Here is a 14,730-nt window from a genome sequence, read left to right on the forward strand (position 1 = left end):
CATTTAGTACATTTAGTAAATAATAAAGGAATTACGTTAGAATGCTGTATTGAGTCTAACTTGTCCTAATACCAAAATAACATGAATCTGTTAGGACGAACTAGTAAAGTTTCAATATGTGATTACACTCGTGTATCCCTCTCGATGACGTTGTTTATCAAACTTAGTGTATTTACGCGTGTATATGTGTTACATTGTTTATTTATTTCTATCTAGAGTTCAGAATTGCATGACTCCTCTGACGAAGAGTATGTCCCAGACGCCCCAACATCTTCCTCCAGAGGTCGGGCATCTAAACGAAGCCGTCAGGCGGGCTATGGAGGCCGTGGTCGGGGAGCGAGGCGAGCACCCCGAGCCAAAAAACGTCCTGCAGTCTCTTAGCCTGACAAGCCGTGGGATTGGTAACTTTTCTGGAAGTTGCTGAGCCCTGATGCTCTCTCCTCCACAAGCAAAACAAATGTGCGCGCGGTTGCGTAGTGCGTAGCTCGCCCACCTCTGCATGGGCTTACTTGCTGTGCGCGTAACCGTTGATTGACAGCATGACAAAGCTGAAGCTCGAACTTGATTGGTCGGCAGCGACTGGCGCTTTTTGGAATAACACGGGGGTCTATGAGAGGAAGGCGGAGCTCAGGAATAAATTTTCATATCGCGTCATACTAACATTATATTATAGCATCGAACTAGACTAACACATTTAAGCTCTGTTAAACAATGATACATAAATTGAAAACAAACGGAAACTCCGGACATGAGCTTTAATCTGATCATGCATGGATCCAATTGTGTGTGATATGTTTCTTGTCCCCACCCACTTCTACCTCTTCTGTTCCTCTCAACCTGCCGGCCAGCAGCAAATGGATCCCCCCACATAAAGAGCTGGGTTTTGCTCAAGGTTTCTTCCTGTTTAAAGGGAGGTTTTTTTTTCTTGCCACTGTCTCCTTAAGGCTGCTCTGGGGGTTCAGGCATATGGGTTCTATGAAGAGCCTTGAGACAATTTGACCTGTAATTGGCGCTATCTAAATAAAATTGAATTGAAATTAAGAATAATTGATATGTGAATGGGTGAATGGTAAACATTATAAAGTGCTACTATGACAGAAAAAGTGCTACATAACTTTACCATATCTGGGCCAATAAATTTATCTGCATTTATGCAAGCCAAATTTCAAGAATTTTAGGCCAAATCCAAAGCATGCTAACGAAACACTCCAGGCTCTATGTGGCCTGGATTCAATCTGAAAGGCTCAGTTTATGACTTTGATCTGTCGTGTTTGCACTTCATCTGGCATTTTTTCCCATTTTCTAACAGCAGCTTCTGCATTCTGAAATGAAATGAAAATAAGTAACATAAAAGTAAAATAAGGCACCTGAAAATGGTTCTGTACTTATCAAATGAACACACCGACATTCAGTGTTAATGGAGCCTGAGAGTTTCCACCTTTGATCATTTGGTATAACTGAGAGGATATCAAACTGTCTTTATCAATGTGTTCATCTTCATGAAATCTGACAGCTGTCTTTAAACCCAGATGAGCCGGACTGTGTGTTTCAGCTTTCGACAGTAAACCATGAATGAAAATGTCAGGTCTTAGATCACAGCACAACGCCTGCTCATGAATGAATTCTTCAAACTCTGACTCACTGCCTCTTCTTCAGAAGACTGAAATGTCGCAAAAATCAAAAGTACAGCCGAGGCTGATTCGACAGGAAGTTATCTGTTATTGTGCAATAGGAAGAGGGTGTATCCATGGTTACCTTTGTCTGACCCTTTTGTGAGATGCAGCACATACGACATACACCCTTCCACTGAACACTATCGCATAAACACACGCCAGCTAAACATCATTTTAGCTGTTTGAAACTCCCTCGAGTCGCTGTCATTTTTGCCTTAAACATGAAGCAGCATCCACATAGAGGGTGCAGGGCTGAAATTCACTAAACTAAATGCGCTCTAATTCATCATTTTTGCACTTTTTAAAAGGAAACACAATAAATATCACTATGAAACTATCCCACTCACTTACTTACATTGAAACAATGATTTTTGGCATTTCACATTTTCTGAAATGTTACGTTTAGATATGCAAATTAGATACTTAAACCTTTAAGTTCCTAAATTTTCATTGATTTCTATGAGAGAAAAAATCTAGACATTGGATAGTTTCAGGTTTGGACTTTGTGTTTCATTTTGGTGACAGAAAATATAAATCACTCTCTAAATTAGAAAACACTGTCAACAGCCAGAAAAAAAAACATGTTTGCTATGTTTTTAGGAATAAAATGTTCTATAAATCAGGCTATGAAGGAGTGTATGAACAAACTTATCAGTTACAACCTTCAGATTATAGATAAGAATAAAACTGGAAAGTTTGGTGCTTCTGAAGTGGGGATTTCTGGCTCACACTATCTGAAAAAACTGATTTTGACTAAACATGATTTAAAAATCTGCACTATAACTGAAATCTACGGATACAAAGGGATAAAGTTTAGTAAAATAGACACGCAAAAGTGTGTTTTCAATATTTTCCTTCCAATTGTTTGAGCTTGTACCACAGATATAATGACATTATAAGTGTTAGTTCGAGTATTTTTTAACAAGTTGCCTCTAAATATGAATGAATGACCACCAGATGTAACACAGCTGCAGTTATGTTATTAACACATTATTACATCAATAAATCCTTACAGGTCGGGAGGACTTGCTTATAACTGGGTATAAATGCATTTTATTGTCCTCACACGTGATGATCTGCGTAGCTTAAAGGGTGATTTTTGACCTGATGAACGTCAGTTTGCAGGGAAATTCTTGTCTCAAATCAGGTTTGCTATTTTCAGTTTCTTCTAGGCACGTCCAACGGCCTTCAATAGTGGCTGGAGTTTCCTTACTGAAGTAGGTTTAGTAAGTGTTTTTATTTTTATTATTTTATACCTTGTATTAAGTTAATAAAATTATAGGAAAATACTTAATAATTCATGTCAATAAACATACTTGCTGTATTATATAATAATAAAAATCACACATCAACAATTTCAAGGAGTTATATATCCTTTAATTAGTTTATCGGTAGATTATAGTGCTTTATAAGCCATTTATTCTTTATGTACCGTTTATAAATGTTAAATAGGGTGTGTTAAGATTGACTGTTAACTATTTTATCACATGAAATATCCACAGTTACAGAAGCAACTGGCCTGTTAATGATATTATGACAGTTCTGAGAAATCCGAGCAGCAATCGTTTGCTTTTTTTCCCCTTTTATCAGCAATCCGATCTTATGTGCAAAAAAATGTGTGTACATGTGGGAGAGCTCAACGATGACTCACTGGACTGCAATGATAAGATGATAACAGAAGTGAAAGTGACTTAGGACAGCTCATCAGTGCCAACCACCATGAATAGGACAGCAGGTTATCATTAACCCTGCAGCCTCTGGACTCCTCACTTTGCTTCTTGAGGTGTAACGCGTTAATCTGCATCCTACTCTCCTCTGCAGTAACAGTTTCCAACTTTTTAAAATATTATCACATCTATACAGCAAAGGAGATGTCTTAAATTATCCACTTCCCATAAACTCTGCAGAAATATTAATTTTAACATGTATTTATTCAGCCTTTGCCCAGAGTAAGCTGGAACTCCCTGGAACCCTACAGAGAATTAAACGGTGTATAGATAGTGGATGGATGGACGAACAGGTTCATTCATGCTGAAATGTTTTAACTGCACTTAATGGTTTTTGACCACTAGGGGGCAGAAAATTGTGTCCTGTAAATATGGAAGCAATACTTTGTGTGTGACACTTATTTGAGGAACGCTTTCCTATAAATTAAAAAATAAAAAACTCATCTATCTATCTATCTATCTATCTATCTATCTATCTATCTATCTATCTATCTATCTATCTATCTATCTATCTATCACAGCATTAAGCCTCAGATACCAAATATTAAATGTTTTATATAGTGCTTATAAAGGACAATAAATTATGAGTATAGCAAAAATATTTATGAATAACAGTATTATTTATATACATAAGCAATAAACAATTCTTAGTGTGCTGTCTGCATAAATATAGAATTTAAACTTCTAAACATCTTTTTTATAATTACAACTGCAAAAAATTAGGCCTATATTGGCAATCATACATCATCTATTTAAATAAATGCAAATGCCTCACAAAAGTAATGAGAAATTAGACAAATATATTAAAAGATGCAAAGAAAAATCTATTTCTTGGTTAAAGTTATATTATAATGTGTTATAAACTATTAATATTTATTTATTTATTTATAAGTGGAAATGAAGTTGGATTACAGCCCAGATGTAGCAATACACGACATGTAGGAAATTTGTATATTAATTCATTAATACTTAGAATGTCTACATTGCCAAAAAGATTTATTATAATGGATTTTAGGCTCTTTTGGGCTATTTCCAGTAAAATACCCTCATCTGCATATTTAACTACTCTTAGTTTAATTTAAAAATAATATTTTACCATCATTTTAAATGCTGTAATTAAATTTAGTGCTTTAAATTGCTGTCAATACAGGTATACAGAAAACTACAAAAAGGACTACAACTCCCTGCATTTGCCTGAGTTTACGGAAGTGTAAGCCGTTGGCACATATGCGCTTCTTTTTATATCCTACGCCGACCAGTTTGCGAAGGAGAGGCGGTTAATGTAATTATATGATAGAAAACTGGAGCACGGCCTTCGGGACACGCTGTTAATAAAAACTAACGCCACATCCTTAAGCGAGTCGGTGACCGTTACGACGCGCTCGATATGATGGCTGTTGTTGTGTTATTGTGTGTAGCTTAGCACGTTTAGTTGGTGATAAAGTGTGATTTAACAACGCTTTTACATCAATGAAACCGTTGGACTCGGACGAAGAGGATTCGGACCAGCTGGAGGCGAAACAGAGGGAGCTGCGGCGTAAGCTAGCATTTAGCCGGCTGCGTTTGCTAATGAGCAGTTCAAAACACCGGCGTTAAATGGGCATTTATCTGACAAATAACGTTAAGCTGAATTAACAATAGCTGTGTGTCTTTAAAGGTCTTGTTCACAGAATGTTATTAGAGCTGCAGCTGAAAAGTGAAGTTACTGACACTGCTGTTATTAAGGGAATAGGGCCGTTAAAGGGGGCATCACTGCCACCTGTTGCTGCTTGATTTTCAGTTCAAGCATCTTGGCTGGTGTTTAGTGAGGCTAAGAAAACAGACAGAAACTGTTTCAGATAGCCAGCACTATTTCTGAAGTATGGACAGATATCCAAAAATCTTTGCAACTTGATAGTAAATCTGAATATGATTTAGAACTCCTGTGCATTAAGATAATCTAGCTATATCTGGCCAAAACTGCTGAACTAAAACTAACACTGAAAAGACCTTTATTATAACCTGTATTTAGACTTTTTAATAATAACATAACAAGGCTAGTATAACACAACTAACTAAATTATATGGAAAGTAGCTATCATTAATTTATTCGAATAGTTAGGGCTGAACAATTAATTGAATCTAAAAAATAACTCATGTGAGCAAATCACCAAAGGTTGTCATTTACTATGTAGAACATGCATCTATTTAATAATGAGTCGAACACTGTGTTTCACTTTGATTTATTTCTTCCACTTGCCCATCTATAAACTTTACAATGAGAAATTGCTATTAGATATTTCCCCCCAATGATTTAGCCTTACTATGAATTATCTTGTGATTTTCATACTGTCACATGTCTAAATATTTGCTAGTTTGTGTCATTACAGGAGCAGATCATAATCTTATAGAAAGGTAGTGAAACCATGTTGGTTTACTTGTTCTGGTTTTGTGAATTCAAGCAGCAAGGCAGAACTTCTCATTGGACTATGCTTGAATGAATACCACAGCTAATTAATTTTCAGTGTCAATTATTGGTAGACTGTTTTCTTTATTAACTGATTTGTTGTTTGTCTATAAATGTCGGAAAATTGTGAAACAAGCCAATGATAATTCCCGAAATTCAAAGTATCTGGCAGTGTAAGTTAAAAAACTAGAAGATGCTTAATGTAGGAAACCAGAAAAAAAACTCAGAGTAGTTTGACATTCTGAAAGTAATTGACTAATTAATCAATTATGTGAATAGTTGGTATAATATTAATTTCAGTTTGATAACTTGGTGATTCATTAATCGTGTTTTGAAAATTGTCTGTAATTACATCCCAGTGATCTATCTCCTGCTTGTGTGATGGAAGTGCAAGTGTTTGCATCACTTCAGCGGTCCTCTTTAATATATAAGTTAAAATGAGTTCTGCACAGACACCAGAGGAACTGTCATGGGGAACAGAAATAATATACTGTATGAGACCGGTGTCTGCATGTGCATATTGATTTCAGAGCGAGCCAACTGGAGCCTCCAGCAGCTGAGCAGTGCTCTGGAGCAGCTGAACTCTGATGGAGGCGATGGCAACCTCTTCACGACTCTGTCCGAAGAGGACAAAGCTGCATGGAGCCACAAGACGCAGAGTGAAGCAGGTGATTGGTTGTGACGTGGCTGCCAGACAAAGACACCACCTGGAGATTTACCTGCTCATGTTGACAGACCGTACACAAAGCTATAATACAATGTTTTTTCTGTGTCTTTTGGCGATGTAGTTAATCAGCTGAAGAGTCTTCTACTGAAGCAGTGCGGAGAAATCCCCCCTCCTCTCTCTTCTGCTGAGAAACAGTCTCCATCCAAGGTAGAATGAGCAGCTTTAGACCAAAAAGAAATCCTGTTATAGAATTTTTGTAAAGCTGACACACATTTCCACACTAGAATATGATAAATTATTCATGCTTTTTTTCTTGATTTTAATTCTTCTTTCTCTTATTAGAGAGTGCAGCAAGAGGCCAGGTCCAGTTTACCTGCCTTTCAGGATTTGGTCCCAATGATTCACAACCAGTCGGAGTACATCCAACACCTGGAAGCCGAGGTCAAACTCTGCAAGGTCAGTGCACACGTGTACAGTGTCCTTTTAATTAGTGTCCGAATTTGGATGCGTCTTTGTTTATTTCTCTTTTTGCTTGACTTTAGGAAGAGCTGCAGGGCATGAAACAGCGGATCAGAGTTGTGGTGGTGGAAAACGAGAAACTGCATTCAGAGCTCAAATCCAAAGCTGTGGAGGAATCTTTAAGAGATTACACGATCCGAAACTCCACGGTAATACTCTGTTATAGCTGTCTGTATTTATGAGGGCATCTAACATGAAACCAGTGACATGTGAAGTAAATGACACTGATGATTTTATGACAGTGAAACATTCTGCTGGGAAATCTTGGGTTCTGACTTTTGTGTGGATGTTACAAATATCATCCACCTTGCACAACATTAGACAGGTGGTTTTAATGTTGTGACTGAAGTTGCCTCTGTCCTTTACCTTACTGTGCATAAATTCAGTAAAGGTGTGGAATAGAAAATGCACATATGACTTTGGTTTATTATGAGACCAAAGCTGACATATTTCAGTCTAACAATCTGGTGTAAACAATGATCTATCACAATGTTCTCCTCAGGTGAATGAAAGTATGGCCCACAGCCACATAACCTCCAATACAGACCACAGTGTGCTGCAGAGAGCAGAACACAACACATGGAAAAATGAGCTAGTAAGTGTGAAAGATCTGTTATTTCTTCTCTTCTAGTTACTGTTTAGTTCTCCTTCATCTCTATCCCTGATGGTCCATCATTCTTAGCGCTTGTCCGATTGTTTTGTTGTGTTCAAGAATATCGAAAACGTTCATAAATGTGTTTGTTTAAAATGAGATATATGGTTCAGAATTGTATTTTTATCTTGTTTTTATGCATTTTAACTCAATGGTCTATCAGTACAACTGCAAAAGAAAATTGTGGCAAAACCATAATTTGATCCCATGATTTTTAGTGTTATTTAATGATGCATTAAATAACAAACATTCAACTGTTTGTTTTCACCAGGAACAGTTGAAAGTGATCTACCAGACCCAGATTGAAAGCTTGGAAGCTCAGGTCGTCTCTCTCAGGTATGTGTAATAGTTTAGTCCCTTATGATGGCTTTAAATGAACAATACTCATCTTCTTTGCTGACTGTTTCCTCTCTTTCTTTCTCCTCATCATACTTTTCACTTCTGTCATAAGGAAGGATCTGTCGGTCAGTCAGAAGGAGTGTGAGGAGGTGAAGGTTCGTCTGAGGCACAGAGAGAAACAGGCTGCAGATGCACTGAGGGCTGATGGAGCTCCCCGTGTGGCCGGATTGTGTCTGAAGTGTGCACAACATGAAGCTGTGTTGGCTGGAACTCACACAAACCTGCATGTCCAGGCTATTGACAGGCTCACAAAGTCAGTGGTAGCACATACAAACACAACATAAGTTCTTCAAATTGGTCACAAATTAGCAACAGAATATTAACTCTTTATATTATCAGATGAAATTGCTGTATATTGTATATTTTTTGCATGTATGTTGCAGTTTTGTTTTTTACTTTAGTCATTTATTTTCTTATTTGCTGATCTTTCAGAGAGCGTGATGAGTTACTGGTGGCTCTGTGTGCTGTGAGAGCAAGTCAACAAGAGGCTCAACAGAGGGAGTGGTCAGCCTGTCTTCAGGTCAAACAGGCTGTGGAGATGGCGGAAGAAGCAAATCTGCATAAAGCCAGGGTCGGAGGAACTTAAATACACACCTTTGTAGCTGTTTTCAACAAATCATTTACTCAGATAAAGGATTGCTCCTGAGTTTCCTTCTAAGCTGCTTATCGCTGGTGACCCCGTTGTGTCCGTTTCTGTGCATGCAGGTGGAAGTGCAGTGTGGGCAGTTATCCAGGGAGCTGGCCCGCCAGAGGGAACAGCTAGACCGAGAAGCTCTCGCGATGCACGAGAGACTAGCTGAAGCCAGAGAAGAGGGCCGGGCTGAGTCTCGGAAACAAAAGGAGGAGCTAGCACAAACAGTAAATCTAACCTGTTCACTTTTTGGATGTACAGAGAACTCAGAAATAAAAGTACAGTTTATGTAGATTGCTCCAATCATCCTCCATTCTGAACTATTAAATAGTTACATTTATATTAACAACAAGATATTTTATGTTTGCTGCACTTACCTGCGCAGGTTTCTTTGATATTCTTGAACTAAAACCCCTTCAAGTAAAACATCAGTGCTGGTATTCATATTGGTGAGGACATTCTTGTTAAATTCTGAATGAAGTTGCAGTGAGGTGGCCATTGAAAAGGTGTTTGTGTGTTTTTTTTGTTTGTGTCTGTCAGGTGTCTAGCCTCTCCCAGCGTGTAGCTGAGTTGGAAGGACAGCTGGACAGAGCTCACAGAGACAAGACTTCACTGACCAATCAGCTGGAAGACACTCTCCACAAACTCACCAGTCAGGAGCAAGACAATACCCAGGTGCAGTGTGTACTTTGTTCAAGAACATTTAGAGTCAACAAGTGTTAGTGTCTGTTTATGATGCTAATGTTGCAAGGCTGTTTTAGCTTTTGGAGAATACAGCTAAAATATTATAATTCAAGATTGAAATGCCCTCAGAGATCATATAGAAGACAGTTCCACTTTTAAGGAAACCGGTAAAAAAAAACACGCCTGGTGAAATGAAGTCTGTCTTTTGTGTAATGCTTTGGTAAATCCACTGGATGGCAGCATAAGCTTGTCAATTCCAGTGTTTATTTTCAGGTTCTGGAAGGCATGAGTGCATAAATTCAAAGTAAGGTACATAACTAAGCTTCATTTGAAAATGCTTAGTTCAAGTTTTAATTTACTTTTATTGTTAAATTAGTGGATGCTTTAAGAACGAGTGATAAGTTGAACTCTGGTCAAACAGATCCGTATTAAAACACATTGTTTTTAGATCAGTGTGCTTTAACCTGGAGAAAAGACTCTGTAGATGTCAGGATCTGATGATTAAAATTTTGAAAATAAGTGTAGAGTAAGATAATAAAAAGAAAATCAACATTCCTAAAATGATGAAATAACATTTTTTGATCAGAAGACTGATTAGTCATTGCTTGTCGTTTCTAGGTGTGTGTGGACCTGAGATATCAGCTCAGCCAGGCCAAACTGAAGAAAGAGGAGGCAGAAAGAGATCTCAGAGAGCTGAAAGCCAAGACCAGTAGACAGATGGAAAAGGCTGCACAGGTACGTCTGCATTCAACCCGATGATTAGTTTAGATTTATTACATTCATTTGTTTTGAAGTTAGCCTGTCAGCTTTATTAAGCAGTGCACATTTTGTGATGATGCTGCTCTGAAACACAGCAAGCAAAACTAAAAAACTGAAATATGTATAGTTAAATACTAAGATTTACTTAAAATCATTTGTGCAGTTATCCACATACAAGGGCAAGAAAAGTCCTTGTTGCACTTGTTAATGACCCAGGACATGTCAAATAGAACACCTTATAGAAACTGATACTGGAAAATAGTGTTTTACCAACACAAACCTAATTATTTTGGATTTTACATCATGAAGCATGAGCTCATTTCTCATGATGCTGTGATCAGCCTTTAATATTCTGTTTATGTAAGGGCATAAGGTGGGTTGTTGTGAAAGATTCCCGCATCTCCTCCACCCTCTCTTCTTCCATCTCTGCGGGACAGGAAGTGGAAAGGCTGAGCTCAGAGCTGGTTGGCTGTCGGCAGCATCTGGAGGCGGTCCAAAAGGACGGGAGCCAATGGCAGGCCGAAGCCCTGAGCCTAGCAGAACAGCTGGCAAATGCCCAGCGCCAACTGCACCTCACCAGGTAGTACCTAATCCTATTATACATGCCACCACACTCACACACACACACTCACGTACACACAGCGCTCCCCTCTGCCCAGCTCCTGCCCAGCTCAGCCCAGTCCAGTCCAGTTCAGACCAGCACACCAACTGTACCGCACCAGGTAACGGCTAATCCTATTATACAAACCACACACACATAAACACACATGCGCGCCGCTGTGCCATGGTCCCGGTACCAACTGGACCTCACTAGGTCACCTCTAATCCTGTTAAGCATGCCACAACATAATGCAACACACACACACACCCACACGCACACGGACGAAAACACACTGCCCGCTCTGTGCCACCAGGCCAGTGCCCAGCCCAGCAACAGCTCCAGCAGAGCCAAAATGGCGCCTGAGCCCTTCTTCTGTCCCTGGCGCACACACACACACACACACACACACACACACACACACACACACACAGACATAGACACACACATATACACAACAGCACGGCTGATGGTCACTGGACAGCCTGGCCTCCGAGCCACCTGCCAGTGCCCTGCACCCGTTCTCACGACGGGCGCTACCGGCTCCCCTCCATCCTCTATCTTTGTATCTATTTCTGCATCATTCTTTCCTTGTTTTTTCCTGCTTCCCTGTCTTGCTTCCTCTGTTATTCTCTAACTCATCCATCCATAGATTCATCTATGTTTTCTACCGCCATCTTTTATCCTGAACTGTCCTTCTGCACCGTCCTCCATACATCTTTGCGCAGTTTACCTCCGTCGTCATCTCCTTTACCGTCTCCTTTTTCCTCGTGTTCTTTTTTTCTGTCTTTTCTTCCTAAATTCCTCACTTTCCTTCTCTCTGTCCCTCCTGTCATCCGCTGGCTGCTGTTCCCTTCCACACCATTCACTGCCAAGGCCATGCCAGCCCATGCCAGCCGCTCAGGGCACTCTCTCACCCCCGCTGCCCACTGCCGAGGTGTCTGAGATGGGCACAGATGTGGCGGCGATGCCCTGCGGTGCTGGAGGCTGCGGGATGCAAGTTTGTGTAATCTTTGTGTGTATGTGTGTGTTTACGTGTGTGTCAGCAGCCTGGCGGTATGTGTGTGTTTGTGTCTGTGTGTCCACTGCTGCTTCTGGCTCTGATCTGTGTTTAAGTGTGTTTGTCTGTCAGCTGGCCAGCGCTTACACACTGGCAGCGTGGCGGGCTGTCATGTGTGCGTTTTAAAAGGATGAGGCAAGGAGTGTGTGTGTGTGTGTGTTTCGCAGCCAGCTGTGGAGAATGACATGCATATTAATGTGGCAACATGATGACTTTGACCTGTGCTAGAGGAGCCACCGGACTAGACCATTTTACTACCATGTGTGTGGCTGTGTGTGCATGAGAGAGTTTATAGTTTTATCTGTCCTCAGATGCATACTAGATGTTTGACAGCTGTTGACTTGGCTGAGCATGTAGCCATTCAAATTCAATTTGGTCATTAGCAGTGAAAGACACTTCTGATACTAATTTAATAGGAATATCTTTCTTCCTTCAGTGCTGCATGACAAGAAGTCCTGCGTGTCTCTATGCAGTCTAAAAATATCACATTTCTGATCATATCTAGTGGCAGTGCTTTTGGAAAGCAGAATTGACGGATTGTAATTTAAGGAAAAGATGTAAGACAAATATAACCATCATAAACTAGAATTAAAACTAAAACTGACCTGTACGCCTGTGTTTGTGAGGGAGATCCCAGGTGTTTAGGAGTAGTTTGGCTGAAAACCTGATTTAGGTTTAGAAGTCATTTAAAGAGTAAAGTTCAAGGTTGAGGATTGTGGTTTGTATTCTAGGGCTGGCCTGAATAGCAGTTTGTGGGCTCAGGATATTCGGCCCCAGTTAATGATGAATATCCGAGTATTCAGATCTCAAAAAAAATATTCAGATACCGTCGTCACGTCCGGATATTCAGATATTCCATAGTCCAGCCCTATTGCATTCGAGTATATAGAGGGAAATGTATCAGTTACTGTCAGACAGTGTTTAGAGCTGTTCTTTCATTTGTTGTGAGAACATCTGGTTACTGGTCGAGCAGCATTGATTGTGTTCTATTCCAACTCGAGCTATAAAATGACAATTTTACACACAGTAAGATTTAAAGAGAAGTTCAAACCCTGCTTCTCTTCTCACCTCTGCACACCATGAAGTAGGCATGATTAGTGGTTTCAAATAGCTACAGACATTGTTGAATGCACTTTCCTAGTTCAGGAAAAAGATGTGGAGAGGTTCAGAAGACATTTGACCACCAGTCACTTTAAAGCAGCTGCTATTCCACTTCTACTGGTATGCTTACCTTTACGTTGATCTCTTAGAATCTAGAATACCATAACAAGGTCTTTGAAGCAAACTGTCTACTGAGGACACAGAGGATTTCGCTTCCCTTTCTTGGTACTAACAATTAAGTTGTCCTACAGGCTCATTTACTCAAAATTAGTGTTTTCTCAGGAACCTATAAAGTCACACATGCAAGAGCTTTTAAAGGTGGTCTTTGAAATGTGCAGATAAAACCAGACATTTATCCAACAGGGTAAAACTGGACTAAAAAAAGATATCTATACATACAGAGACATGTAAACAGACACACGTATGCAAGCATTCCTTATTTTTTGTGAGGAGTCCTTGACGCCTTCCTTATCCTCACCTTAACCATCACATCTCCATTTTAATACCTCAACTCTTACCCAAACCTAAACCTAATTATAGCCTTGAAACTAAATCTTAAACACATTCAAACGGCCCCTAGAAGTTGTAATTCCAGCCAAAATGTGCAGAAATGCCCTCACTGCAATATTTTGGAACATGTGTCTATACAAAGATAAAGAGAATGTACACACACACAACCGTCACATACACCTGTTAAAATTCGGTCAGTGTTTGTGGCTCCGCATTCCAGCGTTGCATTTTTTCACCCTTTTTCGCTTTTCCCCTTTTATTACCTCACTTGTCATGTTCTCTGTTGCTTTTTTTTCTCTTGCTGTTCCAAAACTAAACAAATAAACCTCAAGCGATTGTCTCTTTCTCTACCTCTGTCTCTTTCTTTCCCTTTCTGTCCATCTGTGGGCCTTCGGGGGTTATGCAGAGCTACATGTCGTTCATTCATAGCCGTGCCCTCTCTTGTTGTTCACTACAGAGCCACGCATGACTCTTTGTAGCTTTAGCGGGACCGGTTTGTGTCGCTGCGTTTCGTGTGTGTTGTTAGAGGAGAGTAAGAGGAGAGTGTGAGATTCGCAGTGGCGAGGCTGGAAGGCATTTGTATGACCAGCCTTCGAAGGCAGCTCTTTGATTCTCTCTTTGCAACTTGCCCGCTCCAATCTTTCATTCTGTCCTCCTCATGGCCCAAATGATCACAGCTCACCTTCAAACGGGGACATGAAGCGCAGACAGCTTCTGTTTGATTCCTGATAGCCCTTCCTTCCTGACAAACACATCCAAATAGCACACACTCACACACGCGCGTGCACGTATTTGTTTGTACAACTGCATCTTTGCAAATGTGCATACTGATATGCACATCAGTCGAACCCACATGCCTCAACACAAACACACGCTCTCACACACACAGATGCAGGCACGCATCCGGGGGTCCCATGGCGGCTGGTGCGCTGCGCTGTGCTCCAGGATTGGATCATCAGCCAGCTGTGAGTTGGACAGCCCAGGATCTGTCCTAATCCCCGCCACTCTGTTCACATCGCCTCACATACACTCACACACACACTCCAGTCCCAGCCCCAGCCCAGCAGAGGGCTTTACCAAGTTTGTTTTGTTTGTTTGCTCCCGTCTTTCTTCACTTTCTTTCTTTTCTCCTTTCCTTGTCTCCATCCGGCCTCGTCTCTCCCCGTGTTGTGATCACACATCCCAAAGGCCACAGTGAAAACTGCCCAGCATAACTTGTACTTCCAACTCGTGCCAGCTAGGAATGAGTGGATAGATGTGTGTTTGCATGCGTTAGTGTATCCATGGTTGGTTGAGACCTGTGG

At 40.4% G+C, this 14,730-nt stretch overlaps 2 protein-coding genes across 3 annotated transcripts in view; one reads left to right on the plus strand and one right to left on the minus strand.

The window, feature by feature from the left end:
* adss2 (adenylosuccinate synthase 2) overlaps window positions 1–14,730 on the minus strand; it is a 238,197-nt gene that overhangs the window by 3,633 nt on the left and 219,834 nt on the right. The gene's annotated exons all lie outside the window — the stretch shown is intronic.
* sdccag8 (SHH signaling and ciliogenesis regulator sdccag8) overlaps window positions 4,718–14,730 on the plus strand; it is a 93,241-nt gene continuing 83,228 nt past the window's right edge. The window contains exons 1-13 of one of the 2 annotated variants that reach the window (XM_022205045.2): window positions 4,718–4,937; window positions 6,377–6,514; window positions 6,635–6,720; window positions 6,856–6,969; window positions 7,056–7,181; window positions 7,535–7,627; window positions 7,956–8,020; window positions 8,136–8,336; window positions 8,516–8,654; window positions 8,789–8,941; window positions 9,255–9,389; window positions 10,017–10,133; window positions 10,595–10,737. In XM_022205045.2, coding sequence (XP_022060737.1) covers window positions 4,871–4,937; window positions 6,377–6,514; window positions 6,635–6,720; window positions 6,856–6,969; window positions 7,056–7,181; window positions 7,535–7,627; window positions 7,956–8,020; window positions 8,136–8,336; window positions 8,516–8,654; window positions 8,789–8,941; window positions 9,255–9,389; window positions 10,017–10,133; window positions 10,595–10,737 — 1,577 coding nt within the window. In that variant the 5' untranslated portion in view covers window positions 4,718–4,870. The remainder of the gene's footprint in view (window positions 4,938–6,376; window positions 6,515–6,634; window positions 6,721–6,855; window positions 6,970–7,055; window positions 7,182–7,534; window positions 7,628–7,955; window positions 8,021–8,135; window positions 8,337–8,515; window positions 8,655–8,788; window positions 8,942–9,254; window positions 9,390–10,016; window positions 10,134–10,594; window positions 10,738–14,730) is intronic. The other variant, XM_022205046.2, reaches the window with a different exon arrangement.

This window comes from Acanthochromis polyacanthus, chromosome 15, assembly GCF_021347895.1.
Source record: "Acanthochromis polyacanthus isolate Apoly-LR-REF ecotype Palm Island chromosome 15, KAUST_Apoly_ChrSc, whole genome shotgun sequence".
NCBI lineage: Eukaryota > Metazoa > Chordata > Actinopteri > Pomacentridae > Acanthochromis > Acanthochromis polyacanthus.